The 26709-nt window shown below is 37.7% G+C and overlaps 1 protein-coding gene across 4 annotated transcripts in view; it reads left to right on the forward strand.

The window, feature by feature from the left end:
• Positions 1-26709, forward strand: part of LOC103289977 (rab GTPase-activating protein 1-like) — a 438759-nt gene that overhangs the window by 38715 nt on the left and 373335 nt on the right. For 2 of the 4 annotated variants that reach the window (XM_054712112.1, XM_054712113.1), the window contains exons 2-6: positions 12211-12381; positions 13764-13953; positions 14149-14359; positions 17121-17295; positions 25113-25270. In XM_054712112.1, coding sequence (XP_054568087.1) covers positions 12244-12381; positions 13764-13953; positions 14149-14359; positions 17121-17295; positions 25113-25270 — 872 coding nt within the window. In that variant the 5' untranslated portion in view covers positions 12211-12243. Of the gene's footprint in view, positions 1-12210; positions 12382-13763; positions 13954-14148; positions 14360-17120; positions 17296-25112; positions 25271-26709 lie in introns of those variants that run through there. The other 2 variants (XM_054712114.1, XM_054712115.1) reach the window with 2 other exon arrangements.

Raw genomic sequence — 26709 nt, forward strand, 5'->3', positions numbered from 1 at the left:
GGTATTTTAATGGGGAGTGCATTGAATCTATAGATTGCTTTGGGTAGTATGGACATTTTAATGATGTTGATTCTACCAATCCATGAGCATGGTATGTTCTTCCATCTGTTTACGTCTTCCTCTATCTCTTTTTTCAGTGTCCTGTAGTTTTCCGTGTATAGGTCTTTTACCTCCTTAGTTAAGTTTATTCCTAGGTATCTTAATTTTTTTGGTGCGATGGTAAATGGAATTGCCTTTTTAGTCTCTCTGTCTGTAAGTTCACTATTGGTGTATAGAAAGGCCATAGATTTCTTGGCGTTAATTTTGTATCCTGCTACATTGCCAAATTCATTTATTAAGTCTATTAGTTTTTTGACGGAGTCTTTCGGATTTTTTATGTACAATATCATGTCGTCTGCAAATAAAGACAGCTTTACTTGTTCTTTTCCAATTTGGATGCCTTTTATTTCTTCTTCTTGTCTAATTGCAATGGCTAATACTTCCAGTACTATGTCAAACAGGAGTGGTGAGAGTGGGCATCCCTGTCTTGTTCCTGTTCTTAGGGGAAATGTTTTTAGTTTTTGTCCATTGAGTATGATGTTTGCTGTGGGTTTATCATATATAGCTTTTATTATGTTGAGGTATGAGCCTTCTATTCCCACCTTGTTGAGAGTTTTTATCAAGAAAGGGTGTTGGATTTTGTCAAATGCTTTTTCTGCATCAATTGATATGACTATGTGATTTTTATCTCTCAATTTGTTTATGTGATGTATCACGTTTATTGATTTGCGGATATTATACCATCCTTGCATTCCTGGGATAAATCCTACTTGGTCATGGTGTATGATCTTTCTGATGTACTGCTGGAGCCGATTTGCTAGAATTTTGTTGAGGATTTTGGCATCTATGTTCATGAGGGATATTGGCCTGTAATTCTCTTTCATTGTGTTGTCTTTATCTGGTTTTGGTATTAGGGTGATGCTGGCTTCATAGAAGGAGCTTGGAAGTGTTCCTTCCTCTTGAATTTTTTGAAATAGTCTGAGGAGGATAGGTTTTAGTTCTTCCTTGAATGTTTGGTAAAACTCTCCTGTGAAGCCATCAGGCCCCGGGCTTTTGTTTGCCGGAAGCTTCTTGATGACTGCTTCAATTTCGTCCATAGTTATTGGCCTATTGAGCTCTTTAGATTCTTCTTGATTGATTTTAGGAAGGTTATATTTTTCTAGGAATATGTCCATTTCCTCCAGGTTGTCCAGTTTGTTGGAATAGAGTTGTTCGTAGTATTTTGTAACAATCCTTTGTATCTCAGCGGGGTCTGTTGTTATTTCACCTCTTTCATTTCTGATTTTGTTTATTTGGGTCCTCTCTCTTTGCTTCTTGGTGAGCCTGGCTAGAGGTCCATCAATCTTGTTTATCCTTTCAAAGAACCAGCTCTTGGTTTTGTTGATCTTTCGTATTGTTTCTTTGGTCTCTATGTCATTTATCTCCGCTCTGATCTTTGTTATTTCCTTCCTTCTGGTTACAGTGGGCTTTTCTTGCTGCTCTTTTTCTAGCTCTTTGAGTTGTAGGGTTAAGTAATTTATTACCATTGATTCTTGTTTTTTGCAATAGGCTTGTAGAGCTATGAACTTCCCTCTCAAGACTGCTTTCGCTGTGTCCCAAAGATTTTGGATTGTTGTGTTTTCATTGTCATTTGTTGCCATGATGTTTTTTATTTCTTCCTTGATCTCTCTGGTGACCCAGTCATGGTTTAATAGCATGCTGTTTAGTCTCCAAGTGTTTGATTTCTTTGGATTGTATTTATTGTAGTTGATTTCCAGTTTTATGCCACTGTGATCTGAGAAGACGCTTGATATAATTTCTATCTTCTTGAATTTGAAGAGACTTTGCCTGTGACCCAGCATATGGTCTATCTTTGAAAATGACCCATGTGCACTTGAGAAGAATGTATATTCTGTGGCTTTGGGGTGAAATGTTCTAAAGATGTCAATTAATTCCATCTGGTCTAGTGATTCATTTAGGATTGCTGTTTCTTTGCTGATTTTTTGTTTAGAGGATTTGTCCAGTGGTGATAGTGGGGTATTAAAGTCTCCTACTATGATTGTATTACTATTAATCTCTCCCTTGAAATCTTCCAGGAGTTTTTTTATGTATTTGGGTGCTCCTATATTGGGAGCATATATGTTTACCAGAATTATTTCTTCTTGTTGGATTTCTCCCTTTAGTATTATGAAGTGGCCTTCTTTATCTCTTGTTATGGCATTTACTTTGAGATCTATTTTGTCAGATATAAGTATTGCTACCCCAGCTTTTTTTTCATTTCCATTTGCCTGAAAGATATTCTTCCATCCCTTCACTTTCAATCTGTGTGAGTCTCTTGTTCTGAGGTGGGTCTCTTGTAGACAGCATATATATGGGTCGTGTTTTTTTATCCATTCAGCTACTCGATATCTTTTGATTGGAGCATTTAGTCCATTTACATTTAAAGATATTACTGAAAGGTATTTGTTTGTGGTCATATCTATTTTTGTGTCTATATTCCTTCTTACCTGTTTATTTCTTCTTTTTACAGTATTCCCTTTAGCAATTCTTGCATTGCTGGTTTGGTGGTAATAAACTCCTTAAGCCTTTTTTTATCTGCAAAGCTCCTGATTTCCCCTTCAATTTTGATTGATAGTCTTGCTGGATATAGTATTCTTGGATTCAGTCCTTTGCTTTGCAACACTTTGTATACCTCCGTCCATTCACTTCTAGCTTGTTGTGTTTCTGTTGAGTAATCATTTGACAATCTGATGGGTGTTCCTTTGTAGGTAACTCTCTGTCTCTCTCTTGCCGCCTTTAAGATTCTCTCTTTATCATTTATATTTGCCATTGAAATTATGACATGTCTTGGTGTGTGTCTTTTGGGGTTGATCCTGCTTGGGACTCTCTGTACTTGCGTAACTTTTATCTTTCCCATATCCGGGAAGTTTTCTGTCATTATTTCTTCAAATAGATTTTCTAATCCCTGCTGCTCTTCTTGTCCTTCTGGCAGCCCTATTATACGCATGTTACTTCGTTTCATGTTGTCCCGAAGCTCCCTTAGGCTTTCCTCCTGCTTTTTAATTTTTTTCTCCAATTGCTGTTGAGATTGAGCTTGTTTCTGTACCTGATCTTCTAACTCACTAATTCGGTCCTCTGCTTCTTGTAGTCTACTGTTGAAACTTTCCATGGTGTTTTTGATTGTTGCTATATCACTTTTCATTTCTTCCTGATTCTTGCATAAGTTGTTGATTTTCTCATCCATCCGATGTATAAATTCCACGACCATTACTCTAAACTCCTTTTCGGTCATGTTGCAAGCTTCAGCTTCACTGATTTCCTTTCTTGGCGACTCCACATTTTCTTTCCTCTGTGAGTTATTTCGTTTCCCCATTCTGGCTATCACCAGAAAGCTCAAGCTTCCGTTTGCGTGGACCTGGGCTGTGTGCTGTGGGGACTTCACTCCACCCGAGTTTCACTGAAGTGCTCTGACACTAGGACGTGTGGCTGCCTTTGGTTGGTGGGAACCAGACTTGCCCAGGGTCAGTGTCCCCAGTGTTCCGTGTGGTCTCGTGTGCACACTTAGATTCAGGGGCCCTGTCTGCACCACACTGTTGGTATGTGCCGAAAATGAGATCCTTAGCAAGTGCCAGGAGTCAGAGTTTCCCTGTGTCTGCACCAAGACTAGAGTGTCAGAGTCTCTGTTGCCTTGTGCGGTTTCTCGTTGAGACTCAGGGTCCCTATGTGTGCATGCACCAACAATTGGGGTCGCTGGCTCTTTAGTGTGAATGCGCTGTGAGTCAGGGATCCCAGGCAGCTGTATCCGGCGTGCCAAATTCCCTGAAGTGGAGCTGCGACCTGTGTGTGCTCTCTCTACTGAGCCAAACCGGCTAGGGCGCACACTCTTGATTTCCTGAAGGTGAGCTGGCTCTGTGCACTCTACCGGAGTCCCGGAAGGGGGGCGGAGTCTGTCCTGCGCGCCAAATTCCCCAAAGGGAAAGCCCCTCTGTGCAAGCACTAAGATTCCCTGAAGGGAGAGCTGTGACCCGCAAGCCAAATTCCCCCAAATTCTCCGAAGGGGTGCCCTCTGTGCGCACTGACAGATTTCCCCAACAGGGAGCTGATTCTCTCCTGTGCGCTCGCGCGCCAAATTCCCTGAGGGGGAGCGAGTCCCTGCGCAAAGCTCTGCGGCTTGGGCGAGAGGCGGATCTATCAGTTAAAATGGCGCTGTCTGCGCGCCTGCGGGGAGGGGGTAGGCTCTTTGACTCACGGAATTCTGCCGGGACGTCTGGATTCTTGTTGTTTGTTGGTCTGAAGCTGTGATAGCAGTTCTCTGTCCCCAGTGGCTGCAGGGTCCTGGTTTGTGTCAGAAGCCAGGATCCGAGTCTCAGGCTGCTCTGTTTCTCAAGATGGCGTGGTCTCCGCGTCCGCAACAGCCGCGGAGATGTGTCCGCTCTGTGCGCGGGGCTTTGCTGTCTAGGACTGCCCGGTTAGGCAGTCCCTTGGAAGACGTGCAGAATCTAACTGACCCTAGCTTATACACACACACACCACACACGTCTACACTCTTCTCTATGGGTTTCTCACTCACACACTCTCTCTCCCTACCTTCCTGCCGGTCGCCATCTTTTTTCTCCTAGCATCATTCTTTACCCCTTCCCTGACACCTGAGATCTTTTATAGGCTTTATATCTATACTAGTGTTCCAGTTGCAGGAAAAATCCTGCAAGAGGATTTCCTGCTGCACTCTACCCCGCCTCCGCTCCTCCCTTGTCGCCCGCCCCGCCTTCTCCGCCAGCCCACCTGCTTTTCCTTTCTCCCCCGGCCCCGCCTCCGCTCCTCCCTTGTCGCCAGCCCGCCTGCTTTTCCCTTCTCCCCCGGCCCCGCCTCTGCTCCTCCCTTGTCGCCAGCCCCGCCTTCTCCACCAGCCCGCCTGCTTTTCCCTTCGCCCCCGGCCCTGACTTCGCTCCTCCCTTCTCCCCCCTCCCCCCCCCCCCAGCTTGCTTGCGTCTTTGAAGCTTTACTCCCTTCTGCAGCTCTTGGCTTCTTTCGAAGCTGTCTTGATATGCCAATTAGCCGACATCTTTGTTGGGGTAATTTGCATACTCGTCCTGATTGGTTGGTGGGCGTGGCTTGGGTGTAGCGAAGGTGTGGTCAATTTGCATATTTGTCTATTATTAGATAGTTTGTCTATTACTAGATAGGATTATTAGATAGGATGCCATACTGTCCAGAGGGAGGAGAGACTGTCTTCTCCAATACATTCTCTTGTGGGTTTAATCTGAAGAGACAGTTTAGTTCTTATATTCTTTCTTGAACTATTGTCAGGAAAATGCCATGTAAATTGCCTTAAGACTTAGTGCCCCTCTGGAAACAAAGTGTTAAAGTAAAAGGTATTAAGTTAATTGGCGTAGAATTCATTTAGAGACTCAACCTGCAGCATTCCCCCTACTCGCCCCACTAGGCTAGGGACTTGGGGCTGCTATACAATTGGGGAAGAGATAGAGTAGATGCTAAAAAACATTTAATAATATGTTTATTGGTCTTTGGTCTTTTTGTGTTCTCTATTTCATTTTCTATTGATGTATTTATCTTTTTCTTATTTCTAACCGCTTGTTATATATTTAGGACAATACCATTTCAAACTCTTGCATTTAAATTTTGCTCACATTACTTGATATGCTAAATTTATCAGTCTTTTTCTTTTTGGTTTCAGATAGGGATCAAATTTAATTTTTCCCTAATAATTCCCTAAGCTGGTTATCTTATCACCTTTATTGAATAATACATCTTTCCATTAATGTTTTTTTTTTTTTGTGGGGGGGTTAATCCTCACCCAAGGATAATTTTTCATTAACTTATAGAGAGTGTGGGAGGGAGAGAAGAAGGGAGGGAGGAAAGGAGAGAAGGACTCTGTACTGTATTCTGTCATATCGTGGATTTTTTTCCCTTGACCATATACCTGTACTCATTGGGCACAAAAGATGATGATTAGTCTTAAGCCAAGTTTATGAAACTGACTTGCATCAACTTTATCTTTGAATTGATTGCATATGTAATTATAGCAGAAAAACCAAGAGAAAAATATAGAGTTAAAGTTAATACTCATTAAAATTTTTGAGTATATTTATTTTAAAATATTTTAAATTTATATTTATTGCCTAGAAGTTATTGCTGAGTAGGCTTTTCTAAACTACAGTATGAGACATGGGTTAAAGTTTTACATAACTGAATATATCTAGAGTTAAATATTAGTATTAGAAGGGTAGACTATTAAAGTACATTTTAATTCAGTGGAATGTCAATAATAATTATAGAAACCACTGGAGTTTTTTTAGGTAATAGTTAAGAGCCATATCAGTATTTCCTTGAGAAATTGATTTGTTAGTTGCTGTTAGCTTTTCCTGATTTTTATTTAATTTCAAGATAGTATAACAATGCTGAAGAAATTTAAAAATAGTAGATCACTTAATTAGCTGTTGCTTTGGTAGTGCTGTGTAACAATAGTGAAATGTTTGATAGCTTCAACAATAAATATTTCATTTTTTAACTCATGGTTCTGGGGGTCTGTGAGAGAGACTATACTTCCGGCTGTGGATTAAATTCAGGTCTTTTTCACATGTTGCATTTTGGGCCCATGTTCTTTTCTTGGTCTTCTCAAGAGACCAAGGCGAATAACGCAAGCAAATTTAAACTGTCTGCTCAGGTTTTGTTTATTGATATTCTGTGGCTTAGCCCAAAATGCTTTGGGCAGGGAAATATTTTGCCTCACTTACTCTTTTGGGAGGCAATACAAAGTAATATGGCCAGAGGCACAAATGTACAATTCTGGAATAGAGAGGGAGTAAAAAATTGGTAAAAATAATCTGATCTATCACAGTTAACCTATGAATGTCATCAACCTAATACAGATTTTTAAATAAAATATTTTTTTCCTGTATTACATTCTATTTTTATGACAGGAGTATTATGTAGCAATAATCATAACATACCTACCATTTTAAATTCCTTTTTGTCCTTTACTGGCTTCCTATTTTGGTTATAAAACATCCTTCTGTAGTCTTTTAAACCATCCTTTGATTGTGAGTACCACTTGTGTTATCCTGTTTTTGTTCCTGTAATTATTTCAAGTAAGTCATTTCTCTATTTTTTCATTATACCCACTATGTTGTTAATCTGGGAAATTATTGTCAACTTTTCAGATTTTCTGCTCTTCCTTTATCCAGATTACTGTTCTCATACCTACTATATGAAACCATATGGCCATCTGCAGCCTGTTAAAATATAAGCTTGTATGTCTTTTGGCTAGCATATAGTTATATTAGCACTCATTAGGCTTCAGGTGACAGAAACTCAATTTAAACTAGCTTATGCAAAAAGAATTTATTGGAAGGGATATTTTATAGAATTAAAGCAACAGTGGATTTACCAAGACTGGGGATGGGAACAGATGGAGCTAGGCTTCAGGAGTGACTCAAAGTGATGGACTCAAGTAAGACTCTCTTGCTTGTCTGTGTATAGGATTGACTTCTCACTCTCTCCCTACATACTCGCATTCCTCAGATGGGTAAAAACATGGCCACCAACAATTCGCAGTTTACATCTTAAAAGTTTCTGCTGTGAGAGGGACACTGTCATGATGAACTCTTTGGTCATCAGTCCAGAAATCTTAGGAAATAGGTTAATTGGTCTACTTTGGATTCCGTGTTTACCTTTGAATCTGTTTGGCCACAGTGTTGAGGTTCCTATAAAAGTTATGTAGTTTGAATACAGAGAAGCCTTATTCTCAGAAAAGTAGTTTTGCAGATGCTTGCTGGACTAATAAAAGGAGGTGTCCACTAAAGTAATGTGAATTAATAAGACCCTTTTGTGCCCTTTTCAGGGCCAAGGACATACTTGCATACACACATACATATTAGTATAATTGTATTCTTATTGTAAATTAAGAATATTTTTTATTTCCACCTTTGTAATGAGTCTCTATAGTCATTCTAATTCTCATGCCTCATAGTCTTTCCTGCTTACCAAATTTGGACTTATATTCATTTTTTTTAGTTTTCTATTTCAGTTTAAGAGCCACTTGAAAATGAATCCGTGCAAACACGTAATATAAAAGCAAGAAGCAGACTAACTGCATTTGGCACAGAAAGAAATTGGACCATGTGCACTACGACTTTATCTTTTGAATGTGTTTGGTTATTTTGGGAAGAAGATAGCTGCCAGTTAGACTTTGCTGAATGTGGTTATACGGTTTCTAGTAGATGTGAAAATTGTAGTTTGAGGCATCCAAGTGAGATGCTAATTTAGGTATATTGCTCATTTGACAAAAATGATGTGGCATTAGAGTAAGAATTAATAGGGATTTCACGTGTCAAAATTGTCACAGGTGTGGGGATGTTTATGTGATTTAATTAAATCAAGAATATTTATTGAGTTTCTTTGGGTTCAGAGCAGGGGAGAAGGTAATGAATAGAAGAAAAAGATATCATATTTTTGGTAGCACTGATAAGTTTTCTGTCCTTATTCTCATATTACCTTTAAAATGCCCTAAAAATTAAAATTTTTATGCCTAGACTATAGTTCCCAGTATTGTTGTTTTTTAATCTGAAGAGACATAAACATTCTTTGTCAGATTTTACATTCTAATTTTTAGATTATAATAGGGCAGCCTTTAACTAAATGCCTTTAAAAGCGGTTTTGCTTTTGTGTACTGCTCTGTTTTACTTGCTGAATTGAAACAAATCTATTAATCTTGAGTTCACAGAACAGCAAGATCCATATTTAAAAGATCTCCGCAAATCTAATTTGAATTGAGCAACCATTAATACTTATTAACACTCTAATTCAGAGTTAACTCTCAGGTTACTTATCACTGATCTAAGAAGAATGCTTTGGGGGAAGAGACAGGTAAGTTTTGATGTGGAAAGGAGTGCAGGAGGTCCGGTGTGCACAGTGGCCTTCTGTTGAGGCACATACCAACCCTGGTCTCAGCAGATGAGTAGACTGTAAAAGGCAGTGTGACGTGCAGGTCAGAGCATTACTCTGAAGTCAGACTTGAGTGCTGGCTTTACATTTGCTATTTTGTGAGAACTTTCAACTGATGGGTGCTTTTAAGAACAATTTGTTCCACACATTTATTGAATATCTACTATGTACTGTGCCAGGAATGGAATATTCCCTGGTAAACAAAACAGAGTTTGGGTTTGGGGAGGGTGCTTATTTAGATAGCCTTAGCATCGTGACGGCCTCAGGCTTCTCTGCTGTCCTTTCCACATCTCATCTCCTACTATCCTCACCCATACTCATTACGATCTAGCTATCATGGCCTCCTTTCCATTCCTCAGTAAGGCGTTTCTCACAGCAAGTTCTTTCTCCCTAGTTCTTTCCATGACTTACTCATTCTTATTAAGCCCAAATATCAGCTGGATCCGTATTGCCTCCTGCCTTCTCCTAGCCTTCTGTAATACTTATTCCAGTATGTGATCCCGATTTACTTTCTTCTGTATTATGTATCTCTTCCATAAGAATGTTAGCTTTGGGAAGACTGGGACTGCATTGTTTTTACTCATCATTTAGTCTCCAGTTCCCATTATAGTTTCTAGCTAGTAGGGACTCATAAAATATTTGTTGAATGGGTGAATGAAAGCTGATACCAGTGGAGTCAGTCATACGAAGGTAGGAAGCAAGAGCTAAGACTGTAAGTTGGGTCTGAATTTTCTGTGATTAAAGAGTTGAAATGATAAAGTGACAGAGGCAAGAGTGTGTTGGGCCTTGCAAGTGCTGTTAAGGAGTTGGGATTTTGTTTGAATTTTAGTGAAAAGATTTTAGTCTGGAGTTTTAATGTAATTCAGTGTATTTTCTAAAAGTGTTCTTTGGTAGCTCTGTGAAGTAAATTAGGGAGTAGAATGGAGGAAGGAGATGGGTTAGAGACTTTTATAGTAGATAAAAACATTGCTTGGATTAGGCTGGTAAAATGGATATAGAGCAAGATGGGATAGATGTGGGGTGTATTTTAGAGGTGGGGCTGACATGCTGATGTGAGGAATGCAGTAGAAATGAGTCAAGGATGAGACCCAGATATTTTGTGTGTGTAACTTGGTAGAAGGTGTTGTTACTTACTGAAATGGGAAATCAGAATGAGAAGCAAGTTTGGAGAAGACATTAGAAATTCCATTTTGATCACATTTGTGTTACTGAGAAGAATTCCATATGGGTTCCAAATCAGGAATTTAGAGGAGTCATTTGGATTGGGATAGAAATTTGGGACCTGTCAACATATAGATAGTATTTAAATTCATGACAATGAGCGATATTACTTATAGTGTGCAGCAAGGAATCAGAAAAAAGCTCAGGACCTGAACTTGAGGAATTTCTAACATGTAGATATTAAGTAGATAAGTAGAAGAGTGGCAGCTGAAAAGGACTTGGAGAAGGTTTGGCCACACAAAGAATACCTGGAATGTGTCTTGGGAATCAAGGATTCATGGGGCAATCTGGAGGGGTAAAGACATGGCTGCTAACACATACTGCATTTTTAGAAACATATAACATATCAAATGAGAAAAACTTTGAGAGGAAAGATGAATGTACTTGAAGGGTTTTAAAAAAGAAGGATATTAACATGTCTAACAAATAAATAATGGCTATCTTGTTAGCCTAGGACAGTGGTCGGCAAACCGCGGCTCGCGAGCCACATGCGGCTCTTTGGCCCCTTGAGTGTTCTAACGCCACTTCTTCAAAATAGACTCACCCAGGCCGAAAACTGACTTCTGCGCATGGGCCACGAAGTTTCAATTGCACTGTACGTGCGCGCCCGAAGAGCCACACTCAAGGGGCCAAAGAACCGCATGTGGCTCGTGAGCCGCAGTTTGCCGACCACTGGCCTAGGAGTATAATTATTTTTTATTTCGATATCAGTGGAATTTTTGATTTTTTTTTTATGAAGTTGGGAAGTAATTTTTTAAGTTTAACTTGAAGCTGCAAGTAATTTTTTTCCTAAGGGCCAGGAGTAATGGTGTTAGTGTCACCTAATGGCAAAATGAGGTATTGCAGCCATATTTATATGCTGCAATGAACAAAGGAACCTAATTAGAAAGAGAAAAAGAACATTTCTGGGGGAATTTAGGCTTAGATCAGCAGGCTTACTATAGTTATATGGTCCTCTCATTTAACCTTGACTTACTTGTTTTACCCCTTTTCATATACCCTTTGGTCACTGAGCAGGTCCTTTTTATTATCTTTCAGGGTTCAGTTCAAATATTTCCCTTTTGGAGAATCCTTTCCCACCACCTTACTTACAGCTGTCCCTACACTCCTTACAGCTAAGCTACCCTTTGTCACATTAACCTTTTTCATTATCTTCATAGCCTTTAGAGTGATATGGAATTGCCTTATTTGCTTCATTGCTTGTTTTCTCACTACATGTCAGCTCCAGGAGGGCAGGCAACTAGTCTGCCTATTCACTGATGTAACTCCAGTGCTGAGTGCAGTGTCTCTGCTCTGTAGTATTCATGTTGAGTTAAAGTGTGAATATTTGGAGATTGTTGAGTTTCTGTGGTGTAGAGATCTATCCAGAAAATAGAATTACACTGTATTTGATCACTGTAACATTGTTTGCTACATAAATGCAATGAGAAAGCTTTGACACCCCCCCCCCCCCCCCCCGCCGCCCCATCTCATAAGTGGTAATGTGTCTCGAAAAGAAAAGATATATGGCTTAGGGTGTTGAATTGCATATTAGTTAATTTTAGTAACATAAAATATTTTTTGAAGTACTATATATGGTCTTGAGGAGATACGATTTTTTAACACATTTAGATTTAATTACAAAATAATTCTGTGAATGTATTTTTTTTGTGTGTGAATTTGTAGATACTTCTAATATCATGCTTAATTATTTCCTCTATTAAAAATAACAAAAATAGTATTTCTAGGAGAAAAATAGAGTTAAACAGTAGTAGTTGAGATATGGGCTGGTTTATATTGTTTTTCAGGGAACAATATGGTTCTTTTAGTCTGGAAACTTAGGGTGAAGAGAGTATATTTCCATTATATGGCCCAGTCCAAGAGGGTAGCTTCCCTAGTTTTGAGATAATTAACTAGTGAGCAGAATTCTTCTTCAGATGAGCCATTTTTAAAGGCTGAGGATTGATCAGTTCATGTTTTTATTCAATAGTTTTTGTTTTTGTTTTTAATCCCTGTGGCTTTGACCAGGTGGATGTGGGAAGAGATTTTTGCAGAACTGAAATGGAGGTCAGAGCTTCATTACAGAAGGTTACTGGGTCATCGGATTATGTGGCTACACAGAACAGTGAAGAATTTGTTTTGGTTCCTCAGTATGCAGATGATACTTCTACAAAAGATGAAGAAAAACCTGAACTGAAGGTAGTTTTTCTTTCCTACAAACGATACTATTTTAAATTACGACTTTTTTAACTAGGTGAAAGGAGATGTATAAAATCCAAAGGTTTTTCTCAAGTGTTGACTGTGAGAATAGAGGCAATGTTTGATGTATTTAGAGGCTTATTATTTTTGAAATTTTTTGCTTTTGGTTATTTATCTTTTAATTCAGAATTTAGAAAGAAGGAACAGACGAGGAGAAAGAAAGGATAATTGGGAATTAGACTTAATGGTAAAATCTTACATAAATATAATTTATCTGAATAGTTTTGTCTCTCTTACTACTGGTTTAAGTTGATTATATAAATAGTTATGCTTACTTTCACTTTTTTTTTGTTATGACCTTAAATCAGCTGGTAACATTGTTGTATGTGATTTAACAGTTGACTTGTTTAAATACTTTAAAAACATATGTCTTTTATTTTTAGTGTTTGTATTTGGTTATGCTCCTTTTTCTTTTTCATTTTTGTGTTGCCTTTACTAACTCAAAGAAAAAAACAAGCAAACCCAGGTATACATGCATGAGAATTGCATATCTATCCTCTAGAAACAGGAGTAGAGAGAAAAGTTAGTCAGAAGTGCTACATATTTTAAAAATGATTTTTGTTTAATTTATGTATGGCATCAAAGGCATATTAGTATACAAATCTAATAAAATTATATAAAAATCAGGTTATTAAATATCTATTTTACATTATGTTGAAGATATATAGTTTTATAATTTTGTTAAAATAACCATTAGCTTTATTTAAATTTCTTTAAATATCTGTATTTTAGTATTAATGTATTTAAGATGTTATTTATTACTTAGGTTTTGTGTCTTCTCTGCTTTTAAGAAAAACCTGAGTTAACATAAATATAAAGAATTAGCAACACTCCTCTTGGCAGCTAGAAAACAAAATTTATAAAGAAATCAGAAATATGTTTATGTTATGATAAGAAATATGACCTTTTAAATGATATCACAGTAGACTGTGGCCAATTTACACTTATCAAGTTTTCCCTTTAAAGCCCATACATTTAAGATTATTTGGTTCTGGAATATGTTCTGAAATAATAAAAAGAAAATAACAAGAAAAGAAAATCTCTGTAAACAAGTTCTCAGATCAGATGTAGTTGGAAACTGCCTGAAGCGTTTTCTGAGAAAACCTTTTCTGAAACTAATAATCTTCTAGTTTGGCTGTTTTTTTTAATTCAGGATTTTGTATTTATCTAGTAAAATTAGGTAAAACTATAAATTCTTGACGTAAGTAATTATATTTAAACAAATATTTAGATTTTTTTAATTTCTTCTAGAAGTGAAATAGTTTCATTCAGCTCCAGAACCATAATATGATTGAAACAGAATTGTCTTGCTTTGTCTATAGATAGTTTCTAATGATGAACAATTGGAAAAAGCCATGGAAGAGATTTTGAGAGATTCTGAGAAAGGGCAAGGCAGCCTTCTTATGGATCGTCAAAGTTCCAGTGAGATTTCAGACCATTCACTTGGAGGTGTTTCAGCCAGCCAAACAAATAAGCCATCTCTTCAGTTAATTTTGGATCCATCAAATACAGGTACTGTACTTAACTCAGAGAAACCATAGAGAAGTGGGATAAAGTGATACTGAAAATTTAAAAATTCTATTAACTTTGTTTTTAAGATGAGGGCCACCAGCTTTTCAGTGCTGTTTGAGAGCTCCCACTTTGGTTCTTAGGTTTCTGTGAAATTTTGCATTGACTTTTGAGTGTTTTGTTTTGTTTTTTCTTTAGAAATTTCTACACCCAGACCATCTTCTCCAAGTGGATTGCCAGAAGAAAATAGTGTTTTATTTAACAAACTGACCTACTTAGGATGTATGAAGGTTTCTTCCCCACGTAATGAAGTGGAGGCTTTACGGGCAATGGCAACTATGAAATCTTCGAGTCAGTACCCCTTTCCTGTTACTCTGTATGTGCCAAATGTTCCAGAAGGTTCTGTGAGGTGAGCTGTAATCCCATTTCTCCTCTTAGACATATTGCAGATTTTGTGTGGTGGTGATGATGTTATATCATAAATCAGCCTAGTACTTACTGTTAATTCACTTTTACTCTGTAATGCAAAGTAAGCATGTTTAGGCTTAGACTGTGTTCCTTATTTGCAAGGGGCATGTGCAAAATTATGCTTAGAATATAAGTGGAAATATAACTATAAAATACCTGTATTTCTGTTCTTGTATTTTGAAGAGCCTAAAAGCATGCCTCCACCTTGTCATGTAACAGTGGTTCAAAAAATTGGAGTGAGCCCTTCATTTTAAGCTCTTTTCATCTGACTGGAAAGAAGCAAAATGTTTTTTTCCCCCTTATGCTTAATCTAATCTAATAATAGACAAATATGCAAATTTACCGCACCTTCGCTACACCTAAGCCACGCCCACCAGCCAAGCCATGCCAATCAACCAATCAGGATGAGTATGCAAATTACCCAACAAAGATGGCGGCTAATTTGCATATCAAGACAGCGTTGAAAGAAGCCAAGAGCTGCAGAAGGGAGTAAAGCTTCGAAGAAGCAAGCAAGCCCTGGGGGGGGGGGGGAGGAGAAGGGAGGAGTGAAGTCAGGGCCGGGGGCGAAGGGAAAAGCAGGCGGGCTGGCGGAGAAGGCGGGCGGGCGACAAGGGAGGAACGGAGGCGGGGTAGAGTGCAGCAGGAAATCCTATTGCAGGATTTTTCCTGCAACGGGAACGCTAGTTAGTAATAATGTTTAATGTCATCTGAACCTTGAATTTCTTTATTTTTAAAATATATTTTTATTGATTTCAGAGAGGAAGGGAGAGGGAGAGAGAGTTAGAAACATCAATGATGAGAGAGAATTATTGATTGGCTGCCTCCTGCATGCCCACTACTGGGGATCGAGCCCGCAACCCCAGCATGTGCTCTTGACCAGAATTGAATTTGGGACCTTTCAAGTACGCAGGTTGACATTCTATCCACTGAGCCAAACCAGCTAGGGCGAACCTTGAATTTCTTTACATGTAAATCAGATGTTAATCCAACATTCAGCCCTCCAGTAGCCTTCAATCACACCTGTGACTATATTCTTTCTCCTCACTGGGTTTTTTTTTTTTCTTTTTCTTTTTTCCCTTCATAGCACTTTTCCTTGACTCGACATTATATACAGTTTACTTGCTTATTTGTTTATTGTCTACCTCACTAGACATAAGCTCCGTGGGAGCAGGTTATTTCTATTTTTCCCTGCTGTTACTTCAGTGTCTAGAGTAGTATCTGGTCCAGGTTTTCAGTAAATATTTGCTGAATGAACAAATAAAATATACCAGGTCTAGGAAATTAGGTTGAATGTTTCCTGAACCTATAATATTCCCTGAAAGTTGACTTAACCTTTTTTCAAACCCTTCCTGATTTTCATCATTCTCTAAAGTTTAGAATGTGAAAAAAAAAATGTTAGCTAAGTTCTAAAATAGCAATATAAATTGCAGGATTTTGGTAAAAATGCTTTGAATATTTCAGAAAAGGGTTTTGTAGATATATTGTTTGTATGATAACTCTTAAAAATGTCAAAATGGCTTTTAATGTTATCTGTTTAGTTTCAAAGTGCCAAATACTTCTTGACAAACACAGTGTTTTGACTTGCCTCTGTTTTTAGTGGATACCCCTCAGTTTCACAGTTTGAGACCCTGCAGTGTTCTTGAATTTTTAAATCAATCTAGGACTTGGGATTTGTATAGGAAAGTCAGAGAATAATTTGTTCTTAAATCCCACAGACTCCTTATACTTCTTTTTTTTTGTTCCTCTCCTTACACCTTTTAAATTCTGCTATTAATTGGATCTGTGAAACCACTCTGACTGTTTTTGGGGGTAAAAGAGGTCTCAGTTGAACAGTGACCTGGGGCTTGGATAAACTTACAGGTGCTGCTCTCAATAGAAATGAACTCTCTTTGGATCGTCTATGCTATTCTGTGCTGGCATTCCTTTTCCTTTTCCTGTAACAGAACAAGACTAGCATTTAGGGATGGGTGACAGATTTTACCAGTAAGTGAATTAGATCATAGGAAACATAAAAGTGAAGTAACTGTCAAAAGAAGGTGAAGAATTTGTGTGCTTATACATTATATACATACTAGAGGTCCGGTGCACGAAATTTGTGCATGGGGGTGTGTGTCCCTCAGCCTAGCCTGCACCCTCCAATTTGGGACCCCTCTCACAATCCAGGACTGTTGGCTCCCAACTGCTCACCTGCCTGCCTTCCTGATTGCCCCTAACTGCTTCTGCCTGCCAGCCTGATCACCCCCTAACCACTCCCCTGCCAACCTGATTGATGCCTAACTGCTCCCCTGCCAGCCCGATTGCCCCTAACTGCCCTCCCCTGCCAGCCTGGTCACCCCTAACTGCCTTCCCCTGCTGGCCTGGTCCCCCCCAACTGCTCTCCCCTGCAGGCTTGGGTCCCTCCCAACTGCCCTCCCCTGCTGGCCATCTTGTGGCGGCCATCTTGTGTCCACATGGGGGAAGCCATCTTTGACCACATGTGGGCAGCCATCTTGTGTGTTGGAGTGATGGTCAATTTGCATATTACTCTTTTATTAGAGAGGATAGCAAGAATATGAAGACAAATGGTTTTCTCACATTATGAGTACCAGTTTATATTGTGATTTTAAGATAATTATGTTTATATGTTATTCGCATAGTAAAACTGTTTGCCTTTGTTCTTTGATAGTTAATATTTTATTTCATTTTCCACCACTGTTCTGCAGAATCATAGATCAGTCCAGCAATGTGGAGATAGCATCTTTTCCAATCTATAAGGTGCTGTTCTGTGCACGTGGACATGATGGGACAACAGAGAGCAATTGCTTTGCATTTACAGAGAGTTCCCATGGTTCAGAAGAATTTCAGATACACGTTTTCACCTGTGAAATTAAAGAGGCAGTAAGTATAATATATTTGCTAAAGAGACAAATTAGAGTAGTATTTTTGAGTCCTAATCTCACTGTCATAAATTTGTATGTATGAGTATGTACCATATTATATAAATTTGGAGTATATTTCTAAAGAGAAAGCATATTTGTACTGGCATAGAACTGAATATGGAAAAGTCAAATCTTATAACTATGCAGGAAAGTGGTATTATAGGTGGGGCACACTCAGCCTTACAGATGTAACAGGAAAAGGCCACTTGACGAGCTGTCCTCCCAGCCCACCATGGTAGTCATTGCTCAGGATTAGTTAGAAAGAGGGAATTTTTTTGTACCTTTTTATTATTTTGCCCAAGTTGATTGGTCCATGTGATTTGAAAAACTGCTTCTAACAATACCTTTTCCTCTGCCAGGAATGATGGTTGCATATTGCTTGCACTTGGATATTGGTTTCATAGAGCTCTGTGGTTTCACTAGAGATTATTTGTTATGTACATTCACTTAGCGGCTGGCTTTGGCTCTAGAGAACTGGTCTAATTAAACATACAAATGCTCACATACAGCAGGGTGTCAACTTGGAGGCCTTTGAAGGGGCCAGGAACTTCCTTTTAGCCATTCTTACGTGGTGGTTTCTTTTAAGACTGGAGAAATAATTCAGAATCAAATGGCTGGTAAATACATGGGGAAATTTTCTTCTTTTTTGCATCTGTTAATTCTCTCCAAATTAAAAAGAAATTGCACTTTTAGAACTTTAGTACTTAGGCTTTAATCAATGGGTTTGGGTGAGCAAGGTCGCCAGTGTGTGTGCTTTGGGGAATATAAGTTGTCAGTAGAAAATGCTGAAAGCTGCAGTTATTCTCTTTGCTCTTTACCATGAAGTGTAAACAACCATTGTATTAACAGGAGTTCTGAGAGCTTATTTCTGGCCACAACATGTAAAATCATAGAAATGTAGATTTCTGTGTGTTTGATACTAAGCACGAGGGGCATGTCAGTCTTTATTCCCGGAACACCAAGATGAACCTGCACAGACACATGTAATAGATTGTAGCCATAGAGTTCTCTACCAGAATCCATGCCTGTGTGAGAAGTAGTTCTGAATCTATTTCAGCCAACATTTATGTACACACACACACTCTGATGGTAGAGTGCTGGCATTTCATGTTGGCAGTCATCATTTAATATCCCTATGTGGTTTCTGGACAATTGGCACTCAACAGCAAGGAAGTGAACATTGAAGAGTTGCAAAACCTGCTGCTTGGAGAGGCAGAAACACTGCGGCAAAAGGAAGTGGAAAGGGACCTGGCTGCAGCATTCTTCTTATTTGTGACGGTATGAAACTCTCTTTGGATTATAGCATCCACTTATTTATGGGTGGGGAAATCTTTGTCATTTTTGAGGTTTTAAAAATTTTTAATTTTTTATTATTTTTTATTATCCCCATTCAAGGACATGTTCATTGACGAGAGAGAGAGAGAGAGAGAGAGAGAGAGAGAGAGAGAGAGAGAGAGAGAGAGAAGAGAGAAAGAGAGAGAGAGAAAACATCAATTGGTTGCCTCCTGTATGCGCCCCTACCAGGGATTGAACTTGCAATCTAGGCATGTGCTTTGACTGGGAATTGAACCACAGCCTTTTGGTGCTTCGGATGATGCTCCAAACAACTGAGCCACCCTGCCAAGCATCTTTGTCATTTTTTAGAGCTTTAACAGTGAGAACGCATGGACAAAACTGGGGAATTCTTATCCTTACCATTTTGGATATGGTATTAACCCTTTGCACTCGCTTGCTTTTTTCTCGATTCCTTTATTCTAATGCTAACTGTGTTGAGTCACACTCGACATCCGAGTGCAAAAGGTTAAATAGTATTTCTAGAGAGGATATTTGGCACTTTGCAGGTTGTGAGCAAGTGATGTCCATGTATTTTTTTTTTATTTCCATGTATTATTGTGGATTTTTAGAGTGCATTTTTTCGAAGTGTTACATTATAGGACATTGGTGGTAAAATTCATTGCTTGAAGGAAAATATATAATTGTCATTAAACTTTATTACAAGACATCCTTTCTAGCCCTGGCTGGGCAGCTCATTTGATTAGAGCGTTTGCCCGATATGCCAAGGTTGCATGTTCGATCCCCGGTCAGGGTACATACAAGAATGAAACAACGAATCCATAGATAAGTGGAACAACAAATTGATGTTTCTTTTTCTCTCTCTTTCCATTCCTCTCTCTCTAAAATAAATAAATTTAAACATTTTTATGAAGAAAGGACGTCATTTCTAAACGAAGATAACCTAGTATAAACATAGAGCTTATGCCCGGCACTATGCTGAGCACTTACTCAATACTCATCACATCTCCATGACATAGATAGTATTTATTTAAACTGGTGATCTTATGCTCCTCCTTGCCTGGAGCAGTCATAGTTTATCCCTCTTCTCCAGGTGTATTATTGATGGCACTCTGTTGTATTCTCAGAAGTGCTCTGGTTTGTTTGACACATGTAGTTACCCTTTGCTTATCTGAAGGCTAAGAGAATAGAGGATGGAGCTGGGTTTCCAAAGGAAGTCTCTGACTCTGAAGCCCCATGTAATTTTCAGTAATAACTTTTCTGTTGCTATAATATTGTAACAGGCAAATATGGATTTTTGTCATTCAGTTATACTTTATAAAGGGATTGATTGGTCATAGAGTTTGCATCCCACCTGCCTTTGGTTTTTATCTATGCTTTTATAGAAGATCTTCCTCTCACCTCAAAAAATAATTACCCTTTAATTAATTTGAAGTCTTTTTCTTACATCTACCAGTTGTCTGGTTATTTGGTTCCCAGAAGTTTCTTGTTCTGTGATGAAGGGACGACTTTAGTCTTTAGTATTTGGGTTCTCTTGGTGAGCACATACAATTGGCAAAGATAGTTTAGGAACATGTGATAGACATTCTTATTGCTTAAATATGTACTGTGTAGCAGTGTTGCTAATTAATTTGTTTTCCATTGTTTTCAGAATCCTGGATGAGACATGTAGAAATTTGTTAAAGGCAAGAAGATGTCTTTTCAAGTAGGATAAGCAACGTGGCTACCACTACCAGCTGTACTGTCATGCTCTTATTTCACCATAGAGTCCCACAGGCAGCAGGCACCAGCAGTGGCAGAGGGTGATGGCCTCTTTGGACCTGTGGCACAAGGATTAGGGGTTCTAACCCCACAGAAGATTTAGGGCACATTTGCCTCACTACCCTAGATGTTCTGCAGGACTCTGCTGGAGTGAGTCTCAGTGATCTGTGGCGAAAGAGTTGGGATCCAGCCTGAAGAATCCTGTTGCCGGTGATCATTGTACAGGAGAATGACAGGCTAGGCTTCTGCTGAAAAAGTGAAATATCAGAAAGCATAGAGAAAAAAGCCAAGAAGGCACCTGTTCTTGTTACATTTTTATGGCTATATTATACAAAACTGTTCTTAAAGGCTTAGTTGACTCTTTAAGAATTTATTTCTACTAGTCAGTGTGATCATTTTCTTCAAAACAGACTTTGATTTTTGTGTTATTTGTATGTTTTAACATTCATTACTAGCAATTCTCAGTGTTATATTTTAGAAACAGAGTTGTTATCATCTGGTTTTAGGCATTCAGAGGTGTTTCATGAGAAATTTAACAGTATCATTGGGAAGATCTTAATTCTTAATGCACTGGTTTTTATTGATGTTATTTTAGCAAAATACTTTACATTAGAAATTAATTCAGAAGTTATGCTGTTAGTATTTTCCATAGATTTTTATAAATTTTTAAAAAGTTTATTTTATTTTATGATATGCCTCTTATTTTAGCTCCTTTCACTGAGTAATAAATTTGAGCAAGATGTTTTTAAAATTTTAATACATATCTTTCCAGGTGTCTTTTATAGAATGATTTTTCTACATTTATTTTTTGGGTGAAATTTTCTTAACATATGGTGTATTTATTTATTTATTTATTTATTTACTTTCCTTTTACAGTTTACATTTAATATTATATCAATTTCAGATGTACAGTGTAGTGGTTAGACATTTATATAGTTTATCAAGTGATTCCCCCTGATAAGACTTGTACCCACCTGGTACTGACATATGGTCTTTTTAAAAGAGTTGATCCTCTTTTACCAATATTAGTAAAAATATTTATTTTTGAAAAATTGGCTGTGTTATTTAATTAACTATATTATTTTAAGTAAATGTCTTTTTATTAAAAAAATATATTTTATTGATTTTTTACAGGGAGGAAGGGAGAGAGATAGAGAGTTAGAAACATTGATGAGACAGAAACATCGATCAGCTGCCTCCTGCACACCCCCTACTGGGGATGTGCCTGCAACCAAGGTACATGCCCTTGCCCAGAATCAAACCTGGGACCCTTCAGTCCGCAGGGAGGTGCTCTATCTACTAAGCCAAACGGGCCAGGGCAGTAAATGTCTTTTTAAAAAAATTCTCGCCTAAGGATATGTTTTTTTTAAAAATATATTTTATTGATTTTTTTTTTAAAAGAGAGGAAGGGAGAGGGATAGAGAGTTAGAAACATCGATGAGAGAGAAACATCGATCAGCTGCCTCCTGCACACCTCCTACTGGGGATGTGCCCGCAACCAAGGTACATGCCCTTGACCGGAATCGAACCTGGGACCCTTTAGTCCACAGGCCGAGGCTCTATCCACTGAGCCAAACCAGTTAGGGCAGGATATGTTTTTAATGATATATTTTATTTACTTATTTATTTTTTTGTTAATCCTTACCCAGGATACTTTTCCATTGATTTTTGGAGAGAGTGGAAGGGAGAGGGAGAGATAGAGAGAGAGACACATCAATTGGTTGCCTCCTGCATGCATCCGACCAGGGCCAGGGATTGAGCCTGCAACCGAGGTACATGCCTTTGACTGGTATCAAACCTGGGACCCTTCAGTCTGAGGGCTGATGCTCTATTCACTGAGCCAAACCATCTAGGGCTAATGATGTATTTTAGAAATCAGGGAAGAGAGGGAGGGAGGGAGGGAGGGAGAGAGAGAAAAACATCATTGTGAGAGAGATGGTAGCCTCCCCTATGCTCCCTGGCTGGGGATCAAACTTGCAATCTAGGTATGCACCCTAATTGGGAACTGAACTCACAGCCTTTAGGTGTACAGGACTACACTCCAACCAACTGAGCCACCGAGCCAGAGCTAAAATAGCACTTTTAAAAAAAAAAAAAACTATTAAAATGTAGTACATATTTGAGAATTTGGAAAATACTGGGGAAAAAAAAGTTACTCAAAATTTCACCAGAATTAAGATTTTGGTGTTTTTCCTTTCCATGTATATACATGCACTCTCCTTTTCACCTCTTCAGAACCAACAACACAATCCCAACAACAACAATCTCAACGTAGTTTTGTGTTTAATTAATGCTTTCTGTAGGTACTGCGTTCTGGGGAAAAAATTATACTGTATTATATCAATAAACTTTTGCCTTCTGCAAAGAAAAGGCCTATTCTAGTACATTTTTTGTGTGTGTCTGTGCGTGCGCGCACACAATAGTTGGCATATATAGAAATGTTTGCCATGGCTTGTGTTAATTTTCTTGTCATGATATTGGTTACCCAATTTGTTCGAGTAACTATAGATATTGGTCATTATTGTTTCTGAAGCTCTCTACCTTACTAATCTGTGGATACTATTCCAGCTTATTTACCCACTCTAGAATTCACAAATGATTTTAACCTTTTGTTGGAAATAGCAACTTGTAAGATACGTTCAGGACTAAATGCAGTTTGATTGCTGTTAATGATGTCAATGTACTGTTGTGTCCTTCCTCCAAAAAGAGAGAAAGGTGTAGTCTGATCCCCCCAACCCCCATTATTCTCTACCTACTCTGGCTCAGCCCCATATACCTAACCTTTAAAAGAGAAATTCCTGAGCCTTGCCATTTACTTTAGAATTTGCCAAGTTTTTTGACTATTTTTGATGTGGTAGGCTTGCTGATAGCTTTGACACAAAGAAAGTGAAATAGAAGATATAAGAGAGGAGAAAAAAAGAAATATAGTTGGGATTTGACTATACAAATGTATGAAAAATTATGTAAAACAGGCAAAACAGGTATTTCCCTGTTTTCACATATAGTGCTTTCTTAAAAATATGCTGAAGTTGAATGTGTAAGAAGGAACCAATAGATTTCACATTTTATTGGGGGTTAGAAGGTAGGGAGCACTCAAAGAACCAAAAGTAGTTTAAAGTTCCTATTTACACTTTACTTTGTAGGCACGCTATTAATGACTTACCCTTAGCATGTTCTTTGGTTCTGTTTTCCTCTATAACACTTAAATTACTGAGATAAGTCAAATAAGTATCCAGTTGAGACTAAACATTTTTGCTTTTGGCTTACCTAATAAGTCCTCACCTACCTCAAGCACATTCAGCTTTCATGTATGTGCTGGAATGTAAGCTCCGTGTTAACTGCTGTATAATACTTAGTGCACTGAACATGTTCAAAACATATTTGCGGAAAGAATGAGTAAATTTATCATTGTTTTAAATGTATAAGATTTGAGGTCTACAGTTTTTATTAATGCCAACCCTGTTTTTTTTTATTCATTGATATAACATTAAAATCAGATGACACATTAGAATATTAAAAAATTTATGTGCAATGTGATATTGCTGAAGTTAAACATTCTTATACAGTTAAAAGTATATATTTAAGAAGCTATGAATTTAGCATTGGCAAGGCACTTTAGGGTAATATAGGTTAATATGTGTAAGTATTGCTGATGGAGGTTTGAGAATTACTTGTTTTTGAATGTGATAGACTGAATGTATGAGAAAAGGTAGAATATATGAATATAACAAGATAGGAAAATGAGGAAAGACCCCATACTTTAAGAAATTCTACTGTTGATGAAAGTGTTCTTGTTTCAAGCAAATTACAAAATATTACAGTCCTAGACAAATATAATTCAGTGAGTAATTTGAATCCACTCTATTTAAAGTGAAGGATTTATTAACATTCAGAGAAGTCTCTTTACTTGTTCCTCCCAATGTGAGGTTTTGAAAATATGGCCTTTGTTAAACCCTTCTTATTTCATCTTGTTTTCTTCATTCAACCCATGAGTGGCCCAAGAGATTTGGAAGGTCTTTTGTGCTTTAGGCTTACACAGATGTGAGATGGTATGATGCTTCTTTTGGAACTGAGGAAAAGAATAACTTCTGGAATAGTGTGTGATATTTCTCAACTTTAGGGGAAGTGTATGAGGGTGGCTTAATACTAGTAAAATAGATAAGACCACTTCAGCCTGCATTCTGGAATCCTGCAATGTGTTTATATCACAACCACAGTGCATAACAACACTGGGAACTAAACCATATTATTGTGTTTGTTTATTGTGAAAACCAATATTTGCTTCATTCTATGCCTAAATGTCTAGTCCTCTGAAGTTGAGGGAAGTGAAAAGAGAAATTGACAACTTGGGCTAAAACCTTGTTTGTGTGTGTTGATTGGGAAGGTTTAGATGCTGGCATCATTCTCATAATTATCTTTGGATTCATACTATATTCTGAGGTCTAGACACATCTATAAATAAATAGAGTTCTTTTGTGAACTTAAATATCTTTATTACTGTGTTTAAATGCCAGATCAAAAGAAGTAGCTATATATATATTTATATATACAGTATATTACAGACTATATAACATATATTATAAACTATATATATGCTTACACTCTATCTGCTGAAGAAAACTGTGTTATGGTAAATTATAGATTCAAGAATTAGGAGAGAAGGGTATAAAAAAAATGCAGTTAAAGCCTTGCCTAATGGTACTCCCATTTTTATTCTTTTAGGTAAGCAGAATTTTATATAGTTTCTGTACAGCATTCAAACGTTCTTCCAGACAAGTGTCTGATGTTAAAGACTCAGTTATTCCTACCCCCGACAATGATGTGTTTACCTTCAGTGTCTCCTTGGAGGTAAAAGAAGATGATGGAAAAGGAAACTTTAGGTGAGGTTATTTGGAAAGAATAAAAATTGATATTGTGCCTGAAATATGATATTGGATAATATAAAGATCCTAGAAACTATACAATGTTCATTTAAAGCTTTAAAATACTAAAGAAATATTTGGTGAATGAATATGTTTCACTTTTCTCCTGATTTTAAAATATTTTATGTAAGTGCTTTTCTTAATATTTAAACGTCTTGATATTTATTATAGAAAAGGTAGTAAAATAATAAAGGTAGAATAAAAAACAGCTGTAGTGATTGTCAGCTAAGACAATCACTTAATATTTTAGTTATTTCCTTTGTTTATTTCTAGGAGGTATTTTTTTATTTATTCCTTTACATACAAATTTTTCTTTTAACTTTATAAGATTTTTCATTAAAATGTTTTTAATCAAAATTATTTTTAATGGTTACCAATAGTATATTATGTGGTTTGACCATCATTTACTTAACCAGTTCATTCTATTGTATATTTAGAATGTTTTCTCCATTTCAAAAATAGGCGGATAATAGGATACAGTTATATTCTTTTGTCTTTAATCCTCACCTGAGGATATTTTTCTATTGATTTTAGAGAGAGTGGAAGAGAAAGGGAAAGACAGAAATATTGATGTGAGAGAAACACATTGATTGGTTGCCTCCTGCACATGCCCTGACCAGGGCCCAGGCTGGGGGAGGAGCCTGTAACTGAGGTATGTGCCATTGACCGAATCGAACAACTGGGGACTCTTTGGTCCGCAGGCCTACACTCTATCCACTGAGCCAAAACGGCAAGGGCTCCATGTTTTTTCTTCATTCATTCCTAACCCGCATTGGTCCTTACACTTGGTGAAGGATTTTTATTCCAAGCTCTGTGTGAGCCAAACCTGGTAGGGCCAATCATATTCTAATGATCACTTACTAGTAAGTGCCTTAACTGTGCTTTCAATTTTAATAATTGTTAGGTAGGTATTTTATCTGTTTATTATAGATACAGAAATTGATCCTAGGTCAAATAAGTTACTCAAGGTTTTTTTCTTTTTCAGAGAAGACAACCTATATTTTAGACATTTATTGTTTTAATAATAATTCTTATGAATATTCAGTCTTGCCTAGGCTAGACTGCTGCAATCTATATCATTTTGTCCATTTTTTACTGTATATTTTCCTAGATATATCACAGTCATCTCACATTCTAGATGCTTAAAAGTATGCTCGTCTTCTAATTTTCTTTTGCCTAGGGTTTCACTATGTTAAAAGAACTCAGAATTGCACTTACAGCTAAATCAGACATGGGACTGTCTTTAAAAACAAGTTATTGCCCTAGCCATTTTGGCTCAGTGGATAGAGCGTCGGCCTGTGGACTGAAGGGTCCCAGGTTCGATTCTGGCCAAGGGCACATGCCTGGGTTGTGGGCTCAATCCCCAGTGGGGGGCGTTGATCAGTGATTCTCTCTCA

This window comes from Eptesicus fuscus, chromosome 22 (genome assembly GCF_027574615.1).
Source record: "Eptesicus fuscus isolate TK198812 chromosome 22, DD_ASM_mEF_20220401, whole genome shotgun sequence".
NCBI lineage: Eukaryota > Metazoa > Chordata > Mammalia > Chiroptera > Vespertilionidae > Eptesicus > Eptesicus fuscus.